The 17,959-nt window shown below is 55.7% G+C and overlaps 1 protein-coding gene across 1 annotated transcript; it reads left to right on the forward strand.

Annotated features, from left to right (window-relative positions):
• Positions 1-1,806: 1,806 nt before the first annotated feature.
• RAB17 (RAB17, member RAS oncogene family) lies at positions 1,807-15,257 on the forward strand. Its single transcript, XM_075529614.1, has 6 exons — positions 1,807-2,015; positions 7,444-7,573; positions 9,518-9,669; positions 10,677-10,802; positions 11,708-11,801; positions 14,709-15,257. The coding sequence occupies exons 2-6, from the start codon at positions 7,447-7,449 to the stop codon at positions 14,819-14,821; spliced, it is 612 nt and encodes a 203-aa protein (XP_075385729.1). The 5' UTR covers positions 1,807-2,015; positions 7,444-7,446; the 3' UTR covers positions 14,822-15,257.
• The last annotated feature ends 2,702 nt before the right edge of the window (positions 15,258-17,959 follow it).

Raw genomic sequence — 17,959 nt, forward strand, 5'->3', positions numbered from 1 at the left:
CAGTCTCTCCCCAGAGTGCGAGAAAAGTGCCCCCATCCTCGCCTCCACCAAGGTGCATTCCGGCTGTACTTCCTTTGCAGCCACCCGCTCTCTGCCAACACCCGCTTTCAAAGGTGTCCCGTCATCTCCTGCCTGGCTTGTTCATTGTCCCCGTTCACATGCAGCTGTGGACACTGAATAGAACTAGCGTCCCATGCACCTGTGTCCTCGCAGTGACGTCTCTGCTCTTGTGTTGGTGCCGTTGACTAGAGAAACAAATCCAAGGACAGTCACGTGTGAGAGAGAGAGTTTTACATCAAAGAGTAATTGTACATTAGGAAAACATTCCAGTCCAGTCCAGATCAAGTCCATAAGTCTGATATTAGCCCATATGTCCAGTCCCAGTCTGTAAATTCCTCATCAGACTCATGCAACACATGCAACGACGCTGAGCGCAGGAAGATCACAGGCCGGTGGATGGGAAGTCTGAGTCCAGTGGTGGTGGAGCCATCTCATGGCTGGCGTGGATCTCCACTTGGCTCCTCCAGCTGCCATTGACATGGCTCCGTGCGGCTTGTCAACAGGAATGTGAAGCAGAGAGCGTGGTCCTCTTCCCAGGAGAAAAAGAGGAAGTTCCCAGCATCTTCCTGGTGGGTGTTACCTTGTGACCTGATTGACAGGTTAAACTCCACCCCTTTGCTCAGGTTGACATCCCAGTGTAACACGTGGCTTGATTTGTTGTCTGCTGCTTCCACAGGTGCTGACTGTGGACCCAGGGAGCAGCCAGCCCCGGGGCTCTGTTGAAAGCTCCGCCTGTGCTTGTGAATGTGGGGGCACCTGTACACAGGTGAGCTGGCTTGAGGGCATGAGTGTGATGCTGTGGGAGTTGGCCCTTGGGCCCAAGTGCCCACATCCCTCCCTAAGAGGAGCCTGCATGGCTCAAAATGGTAGACACTGACCTGCTTACCTAATAGCTGTCGCTTGAACTTGCTCAGTGCTCTGCAGAGGAAAGGCCTGGTGACCTGTGTCACAACCAGGAAAACTGGATGCAGCAGGCATGGGCTGGGCTGCTGTGAGTTGGAAGGAAGGGACTCAAAAGCCACAGACAGTGACAACCAGGGGCTGTGCCTGTGCGGTGAGACCAGAACTGGCCAAAGAGTGGAGGTTGGAGGGTCGAGTCCATGCAGAGGTGACTCGGAAGAAAGGCCTGGTGAGCCACTTCTCAAAACTCAGCCACTGCAAGCTCTGTGGAGCGTAGTGTGGGGGATGCACACCTAACCCTGCATGGCCACGGGCTCTCCGCTGGCTGAGAGAAACTTGCTCCAAACAGCTTCTGCCAGGCTGGGCTGGCTTCTGAGCCCATAACCTGTCGACTGCTGGCCAGTGGCTTGCCCAGAGACTCAGAAATCTTATCTCCAAGAGGCTGTCCGCCTGCACCAGGGGGGCCATGCAGGCCAGAGGAGCCTTGCTGCTGACTCCCTCCCCCAGCTGCAGTGTGGTGAGCAAGTGAGAGAAATATATGCCCCTCCTCCTTCCCTTCTAGGTGGGGGTCCCACCGGGACTGGTACCACCTGGGTCATCTCCAGGCCCAGGGGTGGGTCAGTGGGATTGGCAGGGGCTGTTGGAGGAGGGCTCTGAGGACAGTGGGGGTCTGGAAGGGAGCTCCCCCCCCCCACCCCGGGGCCCAACGCTCAACCTTCGGGGTTGGGGACAGAGCAGGCTGGTGCCTCATTTATCTGTTTTCTGGCCCAGCCTCTTTCCAGGCTCTGCCCCACCCCCTGTGGCCACATGACCTTGGCTGGACCTTGCCTCCAGTGGGGACAAAGGGCAGAGGCCTGTCCTTGTTCACCTCGCTGCCCGGGCAGGCGCTCCGCCCTCACTCTGGGTTGTTTCCGGGCAGAGGAAAGCTCTCTCCTGACTGGGACTCAGCCCTGTCCACCGTGCCAGCTGGGACCAGCCTGCCCCTCGCCTGAGCAGGGACGGGCCTGGGAGCCACCTGCAGGCCCGGGGCTGCCTGAAGTGATTACTGGAGAGTCGTGAGTCTGGTTCGACTTCTGAGAACTTTGAGGAGGGGGTTCAGAGTATATGTGTGTACATGTATGTGTGAGTGTGTGTGACATGTGTCTGTGCTGCATGTATGTATATGTCAATGCGTGAGTGTGTGATGTGTTTGTGTTGTGTGTCTATATATGTCAATATGTGTGTACATGTATGTGTGTGACGTGTGTCTCTTTGTATGTGTTGTGTGTATGTAGATGTCAATGTATGTCCATGCATGTGAGTGTGACGTGTTTCTGTGTGTGTTGTGTATGTATATGTCAATGTGTGTATGTACATGTGCATCTGTGTGTGTCAGTGGGCCTGTAAGGGATGGAGTGCATTGCTATGTATGTCTTTGTATGCATTCATATGTGTCTGTATGCATACACACATGTTCACGGGTGTTTCTGTGTGGTATGTCTCTGTATCTATGTGTAGATGCATGTTGTATGCACGTGTCTTATCTCTGTGGTATGTGGATGTATGTTTACATGTCTATGTGTGTCCACGGTACTGTCGATATCCTGGCCAACGCCATCATTCAATGGGCTCTTTCTTCTCCGGTCCGGTCCGCCGGATTCACAGTCCACCTTTCACCTGGCCACTTAGTCTGCGCCGTTATTTATCTGCTCTTTATCCCTTTAAAGGACTTTCGTGTGGCAGCTTTGCCCTCGGTCATAGCTGTTTGGTTGTCTGACTGCTGCTTCCACGAGCCACGGTTGTGGATCCAAGTAAGATGGCATCCTGGGCCACGGCCACGGCCACGGCGTCTCTGTTGCTCGCCATGTCATTGACGGGTCCAGTTGTGATTTTTTTTTTCTCTACGTTGAGGTGTCATCCGTACTGAAGGCTGTAGTCTTTGCTCTTCAGCAGCACGTGCTTCAGCGATGAAGGCTGCGCCCACTGCGCACTGCCGGCTGTCAGTGAGCCTCCTCCGAGCCTGACGCCTCGCGCTGCCTCAGACAGCCCTTTGCGCAGCGCACGGATGGTATGCGCCTGGGGAAAGGATACAGCCCTGCTGCACGTCTTTCCTGCTTTGAAAACACACGGTATTCTCTTGTTCTTGTTGAATGGCTGTCTCTTGGTCTATGTACAGGCCCCACAGGAACACAATTAAGCATCTTAAAATTGCCCTTCTTAGCAATGTCGCTCATAATTTGCTGTCATTGGCACAGCCAATTGCCTTTGAGAAATCTTGAAACTAAGCCAGACATTTTTGGTGTTCTCTGCTTTTAGCCAAGATCCATCTGGCATCAGACGCAATATTCTTCATTCTAGGACAGCGGTTCTCAACCTTCCTTATGCCGTGTCCCCTTAAGACAGTTCCTCAGGTGGTGGTGACCTCCATCCATAAAATTATTTTCATTGCTACTTCATCACTGTCATTTTGCTACTGTGATGAATCGGGCGACCCTGTGAAAGAGTCGTTCGACCCCCACAGGGGTGAGAACTGCTGTTTTTGGCCCTCTTCTGGAGCCATCTTTAATGGGCAGGTACAGCTGCACCCAGTTTTGTGTTGTCCTCAGCAGAACTTTGCTTGCAAGGTGGATGAGTAATATTGTTGGACAGTCTCTGTATTCTGTTGGATTGCCTTTTTTGGGATGGGCTTACACAGGCTCTCTTCCAGCCAGTTACACCAAACTCACTGCCACTGTGTCATTTCTGACCCAAGCCACCCTATTGGACAGGGTAGAACTGCCCCTGAGGGTCCCCGAGACTGTAACTCTATAGGAGAAGGAAGCCTCATCTTTCTCCTGTGGAGTGGCTGGTGGCTTTGAACTGCTGACTTTGAGGTTTGCAGCCCAACACACGACCCACTATTCCACCCAAACCCTTTGTCTTTGGCCAACACCTTCAGTGCAACTTGGACTTCTTCCTTCAGTACCAGGGCTCACAATCCTTCCCGACCTCCTGAAATAATGCAATGTGGAAGCATTCTTTTAGGTCTGGTGACTGGTCTTTCTTCTATCTTCGTTTCATGCTTTCTGAGTTGTTCAATAATGTGCCCCAAACTCACCGTGTCATCAAGTCCATGCAGACTCATAGCAACCCTATGAACAGGGTAGAACTGCCCCTGTGGGTTTCCAAGATTGTCGCTCTTTATAGGAGAAGACAGCCTCATCTTTCTCCTGTGGAGTGGTTGGTGGTTTCGAACTGCTGACCTTTCACTTAGCAGCCCAACACATAGCCTGCAACCCCACCAGGGCTCCTTCATTTTTCTCCTAGCCTCCCTCAGAGCACTCACCACGATCCTCTCAGACAGGGTAGAACTGCCCCATGGGCTTCTGAGACTGTAACTCTGTACAGGAGTAAAAGCCTCACCTTTCCCCTGCAATGACAGACGGCATCTTTGAATAGATCCTTAGTGGCCGTGCAAGCTGCCCCCAGGTGGGGAGGGTGGTGAGCAGGCTCTGCACAAGAGCATCCTGGTGAAATCCCGAGGTGGGCGAGGTGGCTCAGAGGCTCCTGTGGAAACATTTCTCTAAACAAAGGGCACCAACCTCATCACGGTCTGGGCGTGCGTCATCCCACAGAAAGCTGCAGTTGAGAGCAGCCTTCCCCGGGAAGGAGCGAAAGCAAAAACCAAGGAGAGACTCAGTAACGGGGACGTGATTGAGCCCGTGGGGCCGTCACCGGAATGTTCTGAGGCCGCGACACATGATGCTTTTGAAGTATAAATAGCGACATGGAAAACCGTCTCTCATAGTACGTTACAATATTTCTTTCTTAAAGAAGACTAGCTACAATGGTTTTCTTGTAAAACCTGAGTGTTGCATTGCTTGTTTTTAGGGTTCACAGGGAAAGACTGGAAGAGCAGGGGGACATGCAGGATGGCATCAGGGGTCTCTCCCTCCCATTTTGACAATTGTGGGTCTGTTTTTATGGCAAATTATTATTTCAGAATTCAGGAGGCATCGGGCAACATAGCAGGAATACACTCATCCACCCTCTGCTTCATTAGATTCATTCAGACAGTGTTTGGGGCTAGAGATTTTCTTGACCTGAGACAGGTTTTACCAGGAGGAAGGTGGGAACAAATAAAAATAAATGAGTTGTCGTAATCACAGCAATAATAAGCCACCAGGCTGGTTCTGACTCCCGCTGGCCCCATGTAGGTCAGTGTGAAACTGCCGCCCAGGATTTGAAAGGTGGACGTTTGGGACTTCGACTGCCGGGCATTCCTTGCAAGGCCCTTCTGCGTGGACTTGACCCTCCAGTGGCTCAGTCGGCAGTGACTTCACCCAGAAGAGGCATCTTTTCTCCTCAGCAGGTGCTTGTAAGTGCTGACGGCAGGGGAGACAGCCTTCTCTGCCGCAGCCTGGCGGAGCCGCCCTGGAGGTACAGTGGGTTATGCGCAGGGCTGTGAACTGCAAGGTTGTCTGTTTGAAACCACCAGCTGCTCCTTGGGAGAACGAGAAGGCATTCTACCCCCATATTAGTATATTAGGAATATAGATCTATGTACCTATATTTATAGGTTAAGTATTAAGGTAGCCGACAGATGTTGGGCCTCTACTCAAGTCCTCCCTCAATGCAAGAACACTTTGTTCTCATAACCTGGCGTTTGCTGTGATGCTCACCTTCCCGACCTGATCGCTGAAGACAAAGCGGGTACATAAGCTAATATATGGTGAAGAAAGCTGATGGACCTGGCTATTAAAAGACAAAGCACCTGGGGTCTTAAGGGCTTGAAGTTAAACAAGTGGTCATCTAGCTGAGAAGCAACAAAGCCCACAGGGAAGAAGCACACCAGCCTGAGTGATCACAAGGTATCAATGGGATCGGGTATCAGGCATATGAAGACTCCAAACAAACAATCATTTTGATGCAAATGAGGGGGGTTGGAATGGAGACCCAAAGCCCATCTGTAGACAATTGGACATCTCCTTACAGAAGGGTCACAAGGAAGGGACGAGTCAGCCAGGTGCTTTATAACACTGACGGAAACACACAACATTCCTCTAGTTCTTTAATGCTTTCTCTCCCCAGTTCTGCCTTGCAAATCCAGCTAGACCAGAGCATGTACACCGGTACAGATAAGAGCTGAATCCAGGACAGATAAACCCTGCAGGACCAATAATGAGAGTAGCGATACCATGAGGGTGAGGGGAAGATGGAGAAAGAAGGGAGAGAAACGGGAGCCAATCACAGCGATCTAAGGATAAACACCACCCTGCCCCAGGGGGACGTACAACAGAAGCGTGGGTGAAGGGAGAAAGTGGGTAGTGTAAAATACGAACATAATAATAATTTATAAATTGTCAAGGGTTCATGGGGGTGGGAGAGTAGGGCAGGGAGGGAAAAAGAGCTGATACCGAGGGCTCAAGTAGAAAGACGTTTTGGAAATGATGATGGCAACATATGTACAAATGTGCTGTAAGAGCCTTCAAGAAATTGATTTATTAACAAACGGAAAGTTACAGTCTCTGAAACCCACAGGGGTGTTCCACTCTGTCCTGTGGGGTCCCCATGACTCGGAATTGACTCGATGGCAGTGAGTTTTGGTTTGGGGTGGCCAGGCAAATCCTGAAACGCTATTCTTAAAGGTAGTTTATTAAACAAACCCAAACTCACTGCCATGCAGTTGCTCCAGACTCGTGGGGTGGGGGTGGGGGCACACTCTCTGTCATGGGAGGCGGTCACAGGAGAGTGTCGGGTGGTTCCAGCTGAGCAGGCCCCTGGGACGGACAGATGATCACTGTCCTTATCAATCCTGGTGTCCCACCCGCAAGGGCCCTTGGTGGGGTGGGGACGCCTGTTCCCTGAAGGTTCTCTTACCGCCCAGGTGTGTGGCCTCCTCTGACCTTCAAATTTTCTGTCCAGTGCTGCCTGAGGGTCAGTGAGCTGTGGATGTAATTGGTGTTGGCCTTGCGCTGCCCTGGGGTGCTGGAGAGGCCAGGGGCCCCTCTTGCTCCCTGAACTGGGCTCCCTGCCTGTGGAATGCGGAACTCCCTGATGGATAAGCAGGGCAGGGCTGGGCTGAGCCTTATCACCAACCCTGCGTATCCAGGTCTTCCCTGCCTCCCGGCTCCCCCAGTTCCTCTCAGCCTGACTCTAGACCCAAGAAGTTGTTCTCATTTTCAGCAGAGGTTTTGTAAAAAGGGGGCGGCCACTCCCAGCTCTGGAAGTTCCCTCTGCCCGGTTCAGGTGCTCCAGGGAACACGGTGAGCGGTGAGGACAAAGCCCAGGGCTCTCGTTAAAGTGGCTCGTCGCCTCGGACTCGGCCATCTCATGTCCTTCATCATCCTCATGGTGGCTCCTCTGAGCCCCTCCGTGGGTGGGCTATGGGGCCACTCTGCCCCCCACACGGGCCCTCGGCCTCCCCAAGCAGGAGCCCCAGTGCAGCCAGCGGCCAGGGCCTGCGCTCTCTGAAGTTGTTGGCCCCAGGTAAGCTCCCCACTCTAAGCTCCTGTCTCTCCACAGCTCATGTCGGACCCGGACCCAGCCCACGCCTTCAAGCTGGTTCTCCTGGGCAGCGAGTCTGTCGGCAAGTCCAGCCTGGCCCTTCGCTTCGTCAAGGATGACTTCAGTAGCAGCCTGCCCACTGTCGGGTGTAAGTGATGGGCAGATGGACACCATGAGGTTTAGGTGACAGGAAGATAGCCAGATGGACAGTCCACAGTGAGGTGTGATGGACACACAGACAGACAGACAGCCTGCTCACCCTGGTGTGTGAGTGTGGACAGAGGGACAGATAGAGGTACCCACCATGGGCTGTGACAGATGGACAGATGGACGTGAGAGTGCCCTCTGTCAGCCTTTAAGTGAACGGTTCTGGTGATGCGGGCAGTGGAAGTCGGAGGTTCGCTCCCACTCAGGTGTCCTGAAGAAAGACCCGGTGAGCCCCTCCCTGAAGACCAGCCGTGAGGGCCTGGGGGCACTGTTGCTCTGACGCATGCAGGGCCACGGAGTCGGGGCAGCTGTGTGCTTTCATAGAGGAGCCAGAGCTGTGGGCCCATGTGCGGGAGTGGGCAGGGACCCTCCTGGGTGTTCCTGGGCGCAGCCTCACACCCAGAACCCCCAGCTGTGCCCAGCACACCCCGACACAGGACTCAGAGGGCCTGCAGGGTACTGGGTGAGGGCACAGAGTGGGCTCATCCCCAGGTGACCTGGGCCCATCTCAGGGATAAGGGTAGGGGTGGGGGTAGGGGTTAGATGTACAGGGTGGGGATTCAGCCCTAGGTGACCCCCAGGGAAACCTCAGCTTTTTTCTGGGTGCTGCAAACCCCTTGGTGATGTTTTCTGTGCGGATGGCCCCCTTGGGGAGACATGCAGGTGTGCTGGGGAAGCAGCAGGGGTCCAGGCCCACTGGGTGTCGCAGGGCAGGGGCAGATGGCGCCCCTGCTCAGCCTCGCCTGCGGTGCCTGGTGCCTCTTGTGCCTCCTAAATTAAAAGCCCTGTGAAGTCATGGTGGCCCTGAAATACATCCCCCTCCCCAAGTTCCCTGTCAGCTCAGTGCTTTTTACAAAGGGGTGCCTGATGCAGGGGCACATTCGAAGGTGGAGCGAGTCCATGCTCTGCATGCCGCTGCTCACTGCCTGCCCCTGAGGGGGCTCCAACCCCAGGCTGAACGAAACCCTGCCCAGTCCTGCGCCCCCTACCCCCGCTGCTGACCACCGTGGAGACCACTGGGGGTCCTGAGGCCTCCACCCAGGGCTCCCATCTTCCAACTCCACCCCAGGCAGTGTGTTCCACCAGGTTTCCATTCCCTGATGGCCAGAATAGTCCGTTAGAGGCTGGAAGCGGGCACCTGCTCCCTTGGGGCTGAGCCTGCTGGCATTTGAAAGAGGGGTGGCTTAGCCGCCAGCATGCCAGCGACACAGGAACTGCCACAGCACACGCACAGACAGGCGGTGGCGGCAAACCTTGGGTCATCCCTTCCTAACTGGGGTGACCAAAGGCCACGCTAAGGAGCCCTGCGCGAACCCACAGGCGTAGGGGCCCTCTGTGGTACAAGGTCGCTGTGGCTGGATGGCATGGGCTGGATGACAGTGTCCGGTTTAAAGGCCCACTCAGAGATCAGACCCAGCAAGTGTACATGGGTCTCCTGCCCAATCTGGGGCTTGTTGGATCCCGGCTCTGACTCCTGGCCGGTGAGTAGCATGTATGACCCTAGAGGACAGAGCAGAGCCGTTGGCAGAGTCTCCAGAGCTGCCATCTTTAAAGAGCGGCTGGGGGACTGGAACCTGCGACCTTGAGGGGAGCAGTGTAGGGCTCCCCTCTGCTCTCAGGGTCGAGAACCCAGCTGGGTGCACTTGCTGGGCTTTAATTAAACCAAGCTCTCTGCTCCCTCACTCCAGGAGCCTGGGGCGTATTGGTTGCGAGCTGGGCTGTGATCCTCATGGTTGGCAGTTCGAAACCACCAACAGCTCCTTGCGAGAAAGATCGGGCTTTCTACGCCCCCAGTTCCAGTTCTGAAACCCACAGCAGGAGGGTCACTTTGAGTCAGCGCGGGTGTGCCGGCAGTGAGTTTGACTTTGTGGCCCCCTCCCTTCAGGTGCCTTCTTCACCAAGGTGGTGCAGGTGGGGGCCGCCCACCTCAAGTTTGAGATCTGGGACACAGCCGGCCAGGAGAAGTACCACAGCGTCTGCCGCCTCTACTTCCGGGGTGCCAACGCCGCCCTGCTGGTGTATGACGTGGCCAACATGGTGAGTGCCCACCGCTTTCCTCCGCGCCCGTGGAGTTCGCGGTTCGGACCCTCCACAGCCCCCTGAGTCACGTGCTATCCTTGTGGTGCCCCCTGGGTTGGATATGAGGACGCGAACAGATGCGCTGCCCGTACGCACAGCGCATGCCCAGGCCACTGCTCACGGCGCCCGAGGGTGTGAGAGCGGAGCTGCGCCTGCGGAGCCTTGCGGGGCTGCTTTGTTGGGAGCAGATCTCAGGCCTTTCTTCCACGGTACTCCTGGATGGACGAGAACCTCCAGCCTTTCCATCATTATCGTCCCCAAACCCAACCCGAACTCAACGGAACCGTTGAAGACCAACAAAACAGTCTCTGACTTCTCGCGGTGAATCGTGCTCTGTGGTGCCCTTGGGTGCAGTGTCCCCGGGTTCTTGTCTCTGGGCTTTCTTCATGGGGACAGAGCACCAGGACTTTCTTCTGTAGTGCCAGGGATGGGGTTGACCTCTAACCTCTGAGTGTGGTGCCAGGGTGCTGTTTTTACCCTCACCCCCAACCCCCACCTCCGTGTGGTGAAGGGAGCAGGGCTCTGTGGGTGCTCCTGGGAGCGGGGCCCAGGCCAGCAGGGGGTTTGGGAAGTTGGGGCCAGCCATGCTGCAGGTGGTGGCTGGGGAGGGAGGGGAGCATGTACACAGTCAGGAAGCCAGAGAACACAGGGTGGGAGGTGGGGAGTTCCACAGGGGGATGGCTGTGGGCAGGGTGGGAGAAGGGCTCTTGGGGGGGCCAGGAACCTGTTTTATCCCCCGGGGGTCCTGCAGTTAGGACCTGGTTTGGGGTCCATCAAGGGCACCCTGGGTCCTGGAGGAGGGGAGGATGTGAGGAGCGGACCGGCTGCACTGACCTCGTGAAGCTGCGGAAACACCTGGTGACCAGATCTCGCAGCAGTGGAGTTCACGAGTTTACGACAGGCACCCCCATTCTGGCAACACTTGGGAACCCCAAAGCTTCACCGACCTGCCCTCTGTCCTACAGGAGTCATTCCTCAGGGCCCAGCAGTGGCTCCGGGACCTGGAGGGCGAGCTCCTGCCTGGCGAGGTCGTGGTGATGCTGGTGGGCAACAAGACGGACCTCACCGAGGAGCGGGAGGTGACCTCCGAGGTGCGCCTGCACCTGCAGCATCCGTCCCAGCATAAAAGCAGTAGCATCCCAGCCTCCCACTCCCACCCCAGCCCCGGGACCAAGAACACACAGGACATACATGCACCACACTTGTGTGCACACATCTGCACACAGCATACACCCACACATATACATGAACACACTACTCACTTGTGCACGAAGAAGCACACACCACACGTGTGCATGCACAGATACATGTACCATACATGTGCACACACATACATACCCACATGCACTAATATACACCCTGCCCCACACATGTGCACTCACACATACAAACCCACACCCATACAAGCAAACACGCACACACGTACCTCACGTGCTTATGCAATCCTCCAAATACACATGCATACGTGCACACCCGTGCAGGCACGCGGACACACGGGTGTGATGAGCTGGAGGGATACTGTGCACTGAGCTTAGGGATACTGAGGGACAGTGACAGACTTGTAGGGACAGCTTCTCCTACAGCTGCCTCCCCAGGGGTCCTGTCTGGGTCTGAAGCCTGCAGTCTGGTGCTTTGACTCTACCGATGTGCCCTCTCCTAGGGGAGCGCTCCACTGCCCCAACGCTGCCCTCCTTCCCCCATCTGAGCCCCCTCCACCAAGAATAGCCCAGGCCTCGGGGTCAGGAGACAGCTGCCACCGTACTTAGCACCTTTCCTGGAGTCAGGCAGGTGACCTCACCTGGGCTCCTGTAAGACGGTCTCCCCTCCCCTCCCCATCCACACTCCTCCCTTGAGTCCCTTCAGGGTCTCGCTGGGCTCACCCACTATGGGGCCTATGCAATAATGACCTACAGTCTCTCCGGGGCACGCTGGCATATGTTACAGGGGCAGCCCAGAACGCTCTGACTCACACAGGGTTCCCGGCTGCTTCCCTCAGGACGGGAAGGCGTTTGCTGAGAGCAAAGGGCTGCTGTTTGCGGAAACCTCCGCCAAGCAGAACCACCAGGTGACCGAGGCCTTCAGCGCTGTGGGTGAGCCAGGAGGGGGGGGTGGCTGGCTTCTCCCCCGCGTCTTAGGGTGTCCTGGGATCCAGCAAAGGAGTCCTGGTGGCTCAGGGCTGCTAACCACAGGTCAGCGGTTCAAACCCACCAGCTGTTCCTTGGGAGAAAGGCGAGGCTGCCTGATCCTGTTCAGGAGGTTCTGACTCACTTGCCTGTGATATCAAAGACATTGTTCCATAATCTGAGCATTCTGTCAGGCCACCTTTTTGGGATGGGTACAAATATGGCTCTCTTCAAGTCAGTCGGCCAAGTAGCCGTCTTCCAAATTTCCTGGCACAGACGAGTGAGTGGTTCCAGTGCTTCGTCGGCCAGGTGAAACCTCTCCGTCGGTGTCCCTTCCACTCCTGGAGCCTTGTCTGGGCTAGTGCTCCCAGTGCAGCTTCAGCTTCTGCCGTCAGCTCCGTTGGCTCTTGGCCACGTGCGACCTTCTGAAATAGTGGAATGTCGACCAGTTTTTTTTGGTTCGAGGACTCTGTGTATTCTTTCCATTCTCTTTCGATGCTTCCTGCATGGTTCAATATTCTGCCCGTAGAATCTTTGAAGATTGCAACTCGAGGTTCTAGTTCTCTCAGTTCAAGATATGCTGGGCTTGTTCCTCCCTCGTGGGTGTCTAACTCTAGGCCTTCGCACATTTCACTAGAGTTTTAGGCTTTATCTTCTCCAGCTGCCCTTTGAAGTGTTCTATTCAGTTCTTTGACTTCATCCTTTCTCCCATCTTCTTGAGCTACTCTGAGATTAAGGGCAAGCTTCAGAGTCTCTCCCGACATCCACTTTGACGCCCCCCCCCCATGTGTGATGTTCGTGCTGTCTTCCCAGAGTGCATCGGGTCTTGTGTCATTAGTGTTCAATGAGTCAAATCTGTTCTTGAGACAGTCTTGAAATTCAGGTGGAATAGACTCAAGGTCATATTTTGGCTCTTGTGGACTTGTTTTAAGTTTTTTTTTCAGCTTCAACCTGAACTCTCATATGAGCAATTGTTCTGTTCCAGAGTCAGCCCCTGGCCTGGTTTTAGCTGCTGTGTTAGTCCGGGTAGACTAGAGAAACAAATCCAGGGAGACTCATGTGTGCAAGAGCTTTATATAAAGAGTAATGGACATTAAGAAAACATCCCAGCCCGGTCCAGATCAAGTCCAATATTAGCCCATATGTCTGATACCAATCTATAAAGTCCTCTTCAGACTCACAAAACACATGCAATGATGCCGAATGCAAGACGATCACAGGCCAGTGGATGAGAAGTCTTGTGGATCCAGTGGTGGTGTAAGCATCTCAGCTCTGGCAGGGGTCTCCACATGGGTCCTTCAGCTCAGGGCACTAGTGTAGCTCCATGTGTCTTGTCAGCAGCAATGTCTCCCAGGGAGGGAGCCATGTGTCCCACCTCAAGCAAACTATTTATCTCCTTAGTGTCTCCAAGCGAGGCCATCAAGCTGCGACCTGATTGACAGGCTAAACTCCACCCCTTCACTCTTGATCCTCTCAAATTGACACCAGATGATGTAACGGCCACGGCTGCTGATACTGAGCTTCTCCATCGCTTCTTCCCACAGATGTCGTCCATTTGGTTCTTGAGCATTCCCTCTGGAGGAGGCCACGTGCACGGCTGCCCTTTGTGTTGTTGAAAAATGGCATCTGTTTCTCAGAAGTCGTTGATCTTGCAGAAATCGGTCCTATGAGCTCCAGCTTAGTTTCTGCCACAAAGTCCATCTTTTCCAATGTCTGCTCCTTTCTCTTTGCTTCAACATTTGCATTCCAATCATCAATAACCATCAATGCATCTCGCTTGCATGCTTGGTCGAGTCCAGGCTGAAGCTGTTGACAGGACTCTTCAATGTCTCATCACTGGCTTAGGTGGTCAGCGCATACATGTGAACAGCGGTTGCCCCGAGTGGAGTTCTTTGCATTTGGAGAGGTGTGAGCCTATCCCAGGCAGCTACCTCTTACTTCAAGAAAGACCTTGACGTGCGCTGTTGAATTATGAATGCCACAGCACCCCCTCGAGTCCATCCTTCGCATGTGGACCGCCATGTGGACCGCTTATTCTAAACGGCCGATTCTAGTCCGTTTCAGGCCCCGATCACCTAGACCTTCGATCGTTATGCGTTCCATTTAATTTTTCTACAACTTCCAATTTCCTAAATTCATACTTTGTACTTTTCCAAGTTCCAATTATTAATTGGCACCTGAAGCTGTGCTTCCCGTGGTGAGTCCTGTCCCGTCAGCAAACCGAGAGCCCGGAGACTTTACCCCCACAGCGCTCCCCCCCGCCCCCCCCACCCCGGTCTGCTTTGAGGAGGCAGCTCTGAGCGTGTGCCCACTTGAGCGGCTCATCCCTGGTGCTTTCCCAGAGCGTTCTGCTTCTCTTCAAGGGGTTTCCAGCAGCTGGGCGGGCTCTGCCACTGTCCGGAACGTTTTCCAAGGTGCATTCCTCAGAAGGAAAGGCCCATTCCTTCTTCCTGGTCTGGCCTTAGTTTCAAAGCTCTGCTGAAACCTGTCCATGTTGGGTGACCCTGCTGGCATTCGAAACACCAGTGACAGCGTCCCAGCAGCACACAGGCCACCGCAGTCCGATCGACCGAATGGAAAGTGGTGGCCACAAAGAGCGAGGGTCTCAGAAGCCCACAGGGGCTGTTCTCCTCTCTCTCCTAAGGCCACCATGAGCTGGAACAGCCTTGGTGGCAGTGTGTCTATGTTTTGAGGGTTTCTGGGGCCCAGTAGTTATCTCAAGGGACAGGAAACATGAGCAGCAGTGCCCTGGAGCCCGTGTGTGTGTGTGTGTGTGTGTGGATCCCCCCCAGGACTTGTGTGTTTTGGCAGGGTGGTACCAGATGGGGACTGCCCTCCCCCTCACCACTCCCGTCCTCCCCTGTCCTTTCACAGCCCAAGAGTTACTGCGGAGAGAAGAGGAGCAGGCAGGCCAGAGGCACCGTGGGGACCCCGGAGTGGATCTTAACCAAGGCACCTCCAGACAGGCCAAATGCTGTGCCCCCTAGAAGCTGCTGTTCCTCTGGGCCTTGGGGTCCTGCCCAGCAGAAAGGTCTCTGTTGGCCTGCAGAGGGAGTCCGCTGACCACGGTCCTTGATTCTGACTCCCTGTGGGTGGTCACTGGGGGAGTCCTGAGCCTGGAGACACTCAGGCGGTTTTGCAAAACCACCTCCCAGGTGGTGCGGGCATCGTGTCTAGCCCCTCCCCCAGGGCTGTCTGTAAGAGTCCTGCCCGTGCCACTTGGACACCAGGATGCTGTCCTCTAGGCCTGAGAGGACTCTGGAAGGACTCTGTTATGGGAAGTGACAGGTGCCTGACCCCTGTGCTGGGCAGGACCAGGCCCCCTGCTTCAGGGGTGGGGGGCGGGCTGCAAGGCCTCTGGACCTTAGAGATGTCCCTGGAGGAGGAGGAGGAAGGCAAAGGTGGACCACTTTGTGGCTCTTGTTGGAGGCGGAGATGTCCGGACTTTTCACTGGGGCCCGCCGGTCCAACATTAAACTGGTAGCTTTGCTCTGCTGCCCAGTGTGGAGTGTGGCAGGTTTCAGGGTCCACCAGGCGCGACCCCGAGTGTGTGGTTGTGGGTCTGCCCCAGTCCCAGCAGGCTTGTGGGAAATCAGTCAGGAGGCTGTCCACCTGGCTGGCATTGACCGAGGGCCATCTCTCTGGGCGGAGCCACTTCCAGTTATCAGCAAGTTCAGTCCCCTGGGGTTTGCGTGTCCGATGCTTTGGGAGTGATCACCAGGCCTCTCTGGGTGGCCTTGGACCTCGGACGCTCCCACCTCTTCTGGTGAGTAGCCGCTCACTGGGTCTAATCTCCCTGGCTCTGTCGCTGTCCAAGAGGTGGGTCCAGTGAACCCTCCTCTGTGAGCTCACTCGCTCTCCACATTGGGCAGGACAGGTGGAAGGCTTTCCCAGCGTGGTTACATCCAGACTCTCAGATGATGCACAAAAAACGAATAAAAACCTAACAAACCAAAAACCCTAACAAGCCGCGCACACAACCAGCTGCTACCGAGGCCAGTCAGACTCGTGGCGACCCCCTAGGATGGAGGGGAAGGCCGGCCCCTGTGGGTTACCCAGACTGTAACTCTATGGGAGTAGAAAGCCTCATTGTTCTCCCAAGAATTGGCTGGTGGGTTTCAAACCGCTGACCTTGCTGTTAGCAGCCCACCCTGTCACCCACTATGCCACCAGTTAGAGACCACCCTTGAAAAAGAGCTCTAGGTGGTCCCTGCAGAGCGGACAGTTAGGGCAGGGTGATCTGAGGGCATCATTAGATGCCCACCCTGCCCTGCCCCAATGGCAGAATGAGATGCTGCCGCCCTTACGAGGGTCCGATCTCGTTCAGGGACTCGGGGGATGGGGTGGGGGGTGTGTGGGATAGGAGGGAAGGCCAGCATGGATCCCAGCCATCCCGGGGCCCAGGACAGGACAGGATGCGCAGTGACAGTGTGACCCCTGCCCATCCTGTGGTCGACCCAGGGCAGGGCAGGATGGTGAATGGATGAAGATTCTAGAAGTTTCTTTTGAAAGTGGCTAGACAGGCGCTCTGTGTGTCCCGTCCTTCCAGGAGCCCTGGTGGGCGTGAGAGTTCAGGCCAGGGCCTGTCTCTCCGAGGCTCACCAACACGGGCTTTTTACCTCGGATGGTTCACAGGTGACCACCTCCCCCCCCCCACACACACACCTCCTTGCTCTGTCCCTTGTGGGTTTGGTTGGCTAGGAAGGGTGAGCATTTCATGCGTGTATTGTCCCCACCAGGTGTCTGCATGACCTCTCTGTGGACCTCCACCAGGCCCCCCTTCCCGTCACCCCCAGAGGGGGATCCCTGGGAGGCTGTGTAAGCCTCTGGCCACGAGATGGCGCTCCGGCACCGCTAAAGTGAACCCCCTACTGGTGCTCTGCTCAGCCGGCCCAGGGAGGGGACATTTACTCCTGGGTCACACACTCACAGGCATTCTGAGGAGTCGAGGGATGATGGGATGCTTAGAGGATGTCCCCCATCTGACTGCCTGAAGTCCCCCATCCCTGCCAGCTCAGGTATCCCATGCTATGGTTTATGATGAACGTCTGTTTATATGAAACTTAGATCATGTATGTGAAAAGGTGAACATGAAAGCACACGACCCATCCTCACTGACTGTGGCGTATGGATGTGCCACAGGCTCTGGTCAGCTGCCCCACAGGGGGTGCGGGGCTCTGCCTGGGCTGGGGGTGTCCTTCAAGGGCCACGTCCAGTGATGCAATGGAGGTCCTGGTGAGCACCAGACCATATCTCCATCTGCTCACACAGGACCGGGAGAAGTTGGGGTGGGGCGCACGTGAGGCCCCAGGTAGGGTCAAGGTCTGAATGTGGGGAGCTGGGAAGGGGCCGGACCGACCCGGGTGCAAGATGAATGTGCCAAATTCCCACTTTCCCAAACATGCAGACATGTGTGGGTTGCAGATTCGCTGCCCTGGCCCCAGGAGACCCTTTGTCCTAGGGACATGGCCCAGGCAGCAGGGCACAGGCACAGGGTCACAGACAGGGGAGAAGGCACAGGGGTGACATGGACAAGTGAGGCCTGGCGTACAGTGCTCAGGCTGTACAATTCTGGCTGCCAGCCACCGGGGACAGCGTCCAGGGCAGAGCCTCCTCTCCTCCGGGGCCACCCTCTGTGTGGCCTCTGACCTGTGGCTGGTGCTGGAGCCTGCCGGTCACACTCCATCCCCATGCCCAGCCACAAAGATGGAGGACAGGTCCCCTGCAAGCTGAATGTCACCAAGCAGCATCCTGCTCAGCTGCCACTCAGCCTTGGTCCTTCACCCTCCCCTACCTGGCCCGGCCCTGCGCCCGTAGACGGACTGTCTAAGGGTGGGCGTTATCCTCCACCAGGGCTTGCTCTGCCCTGATGAAGCTGACCTATGTGAAAAGCACCCCTTGCCCAATTCCCCCCTCCTTACCCCCCTGTGCTTGGCCCACCCTGACTTGGCCTGAGTGGGTGGCTTGGCCACTAGATCTGCTCTCACTGGCTGACACCCTCTGGCCCCTGTGGAGGATGGTCAGCTGGGTGTGGGGGCCTGAGAGTGTGGTTGGCCTGGACCCAAGATGGCGGACACCATTGGGTGGACCGTCCCTGGCCGTCTCCGTGCCTGTGCCCGGTCCCA

Source organism: Tenrec ecaudatus, chromosome 13, assembly GCF_050624435.1.
Source record: "Tenrec ecaudatus isolate mTenEca1 chromosome 13, mTenEca1.hap1, whole genome shotgun sequence".
NCBI classification, from domain to species: domain Eukaryota; kingdom Metazoa; phylum Chordata; class Mammalia; order Afrosoricida; family Tenrecidae; genus Tenrec; species Tenrec ecaudatus.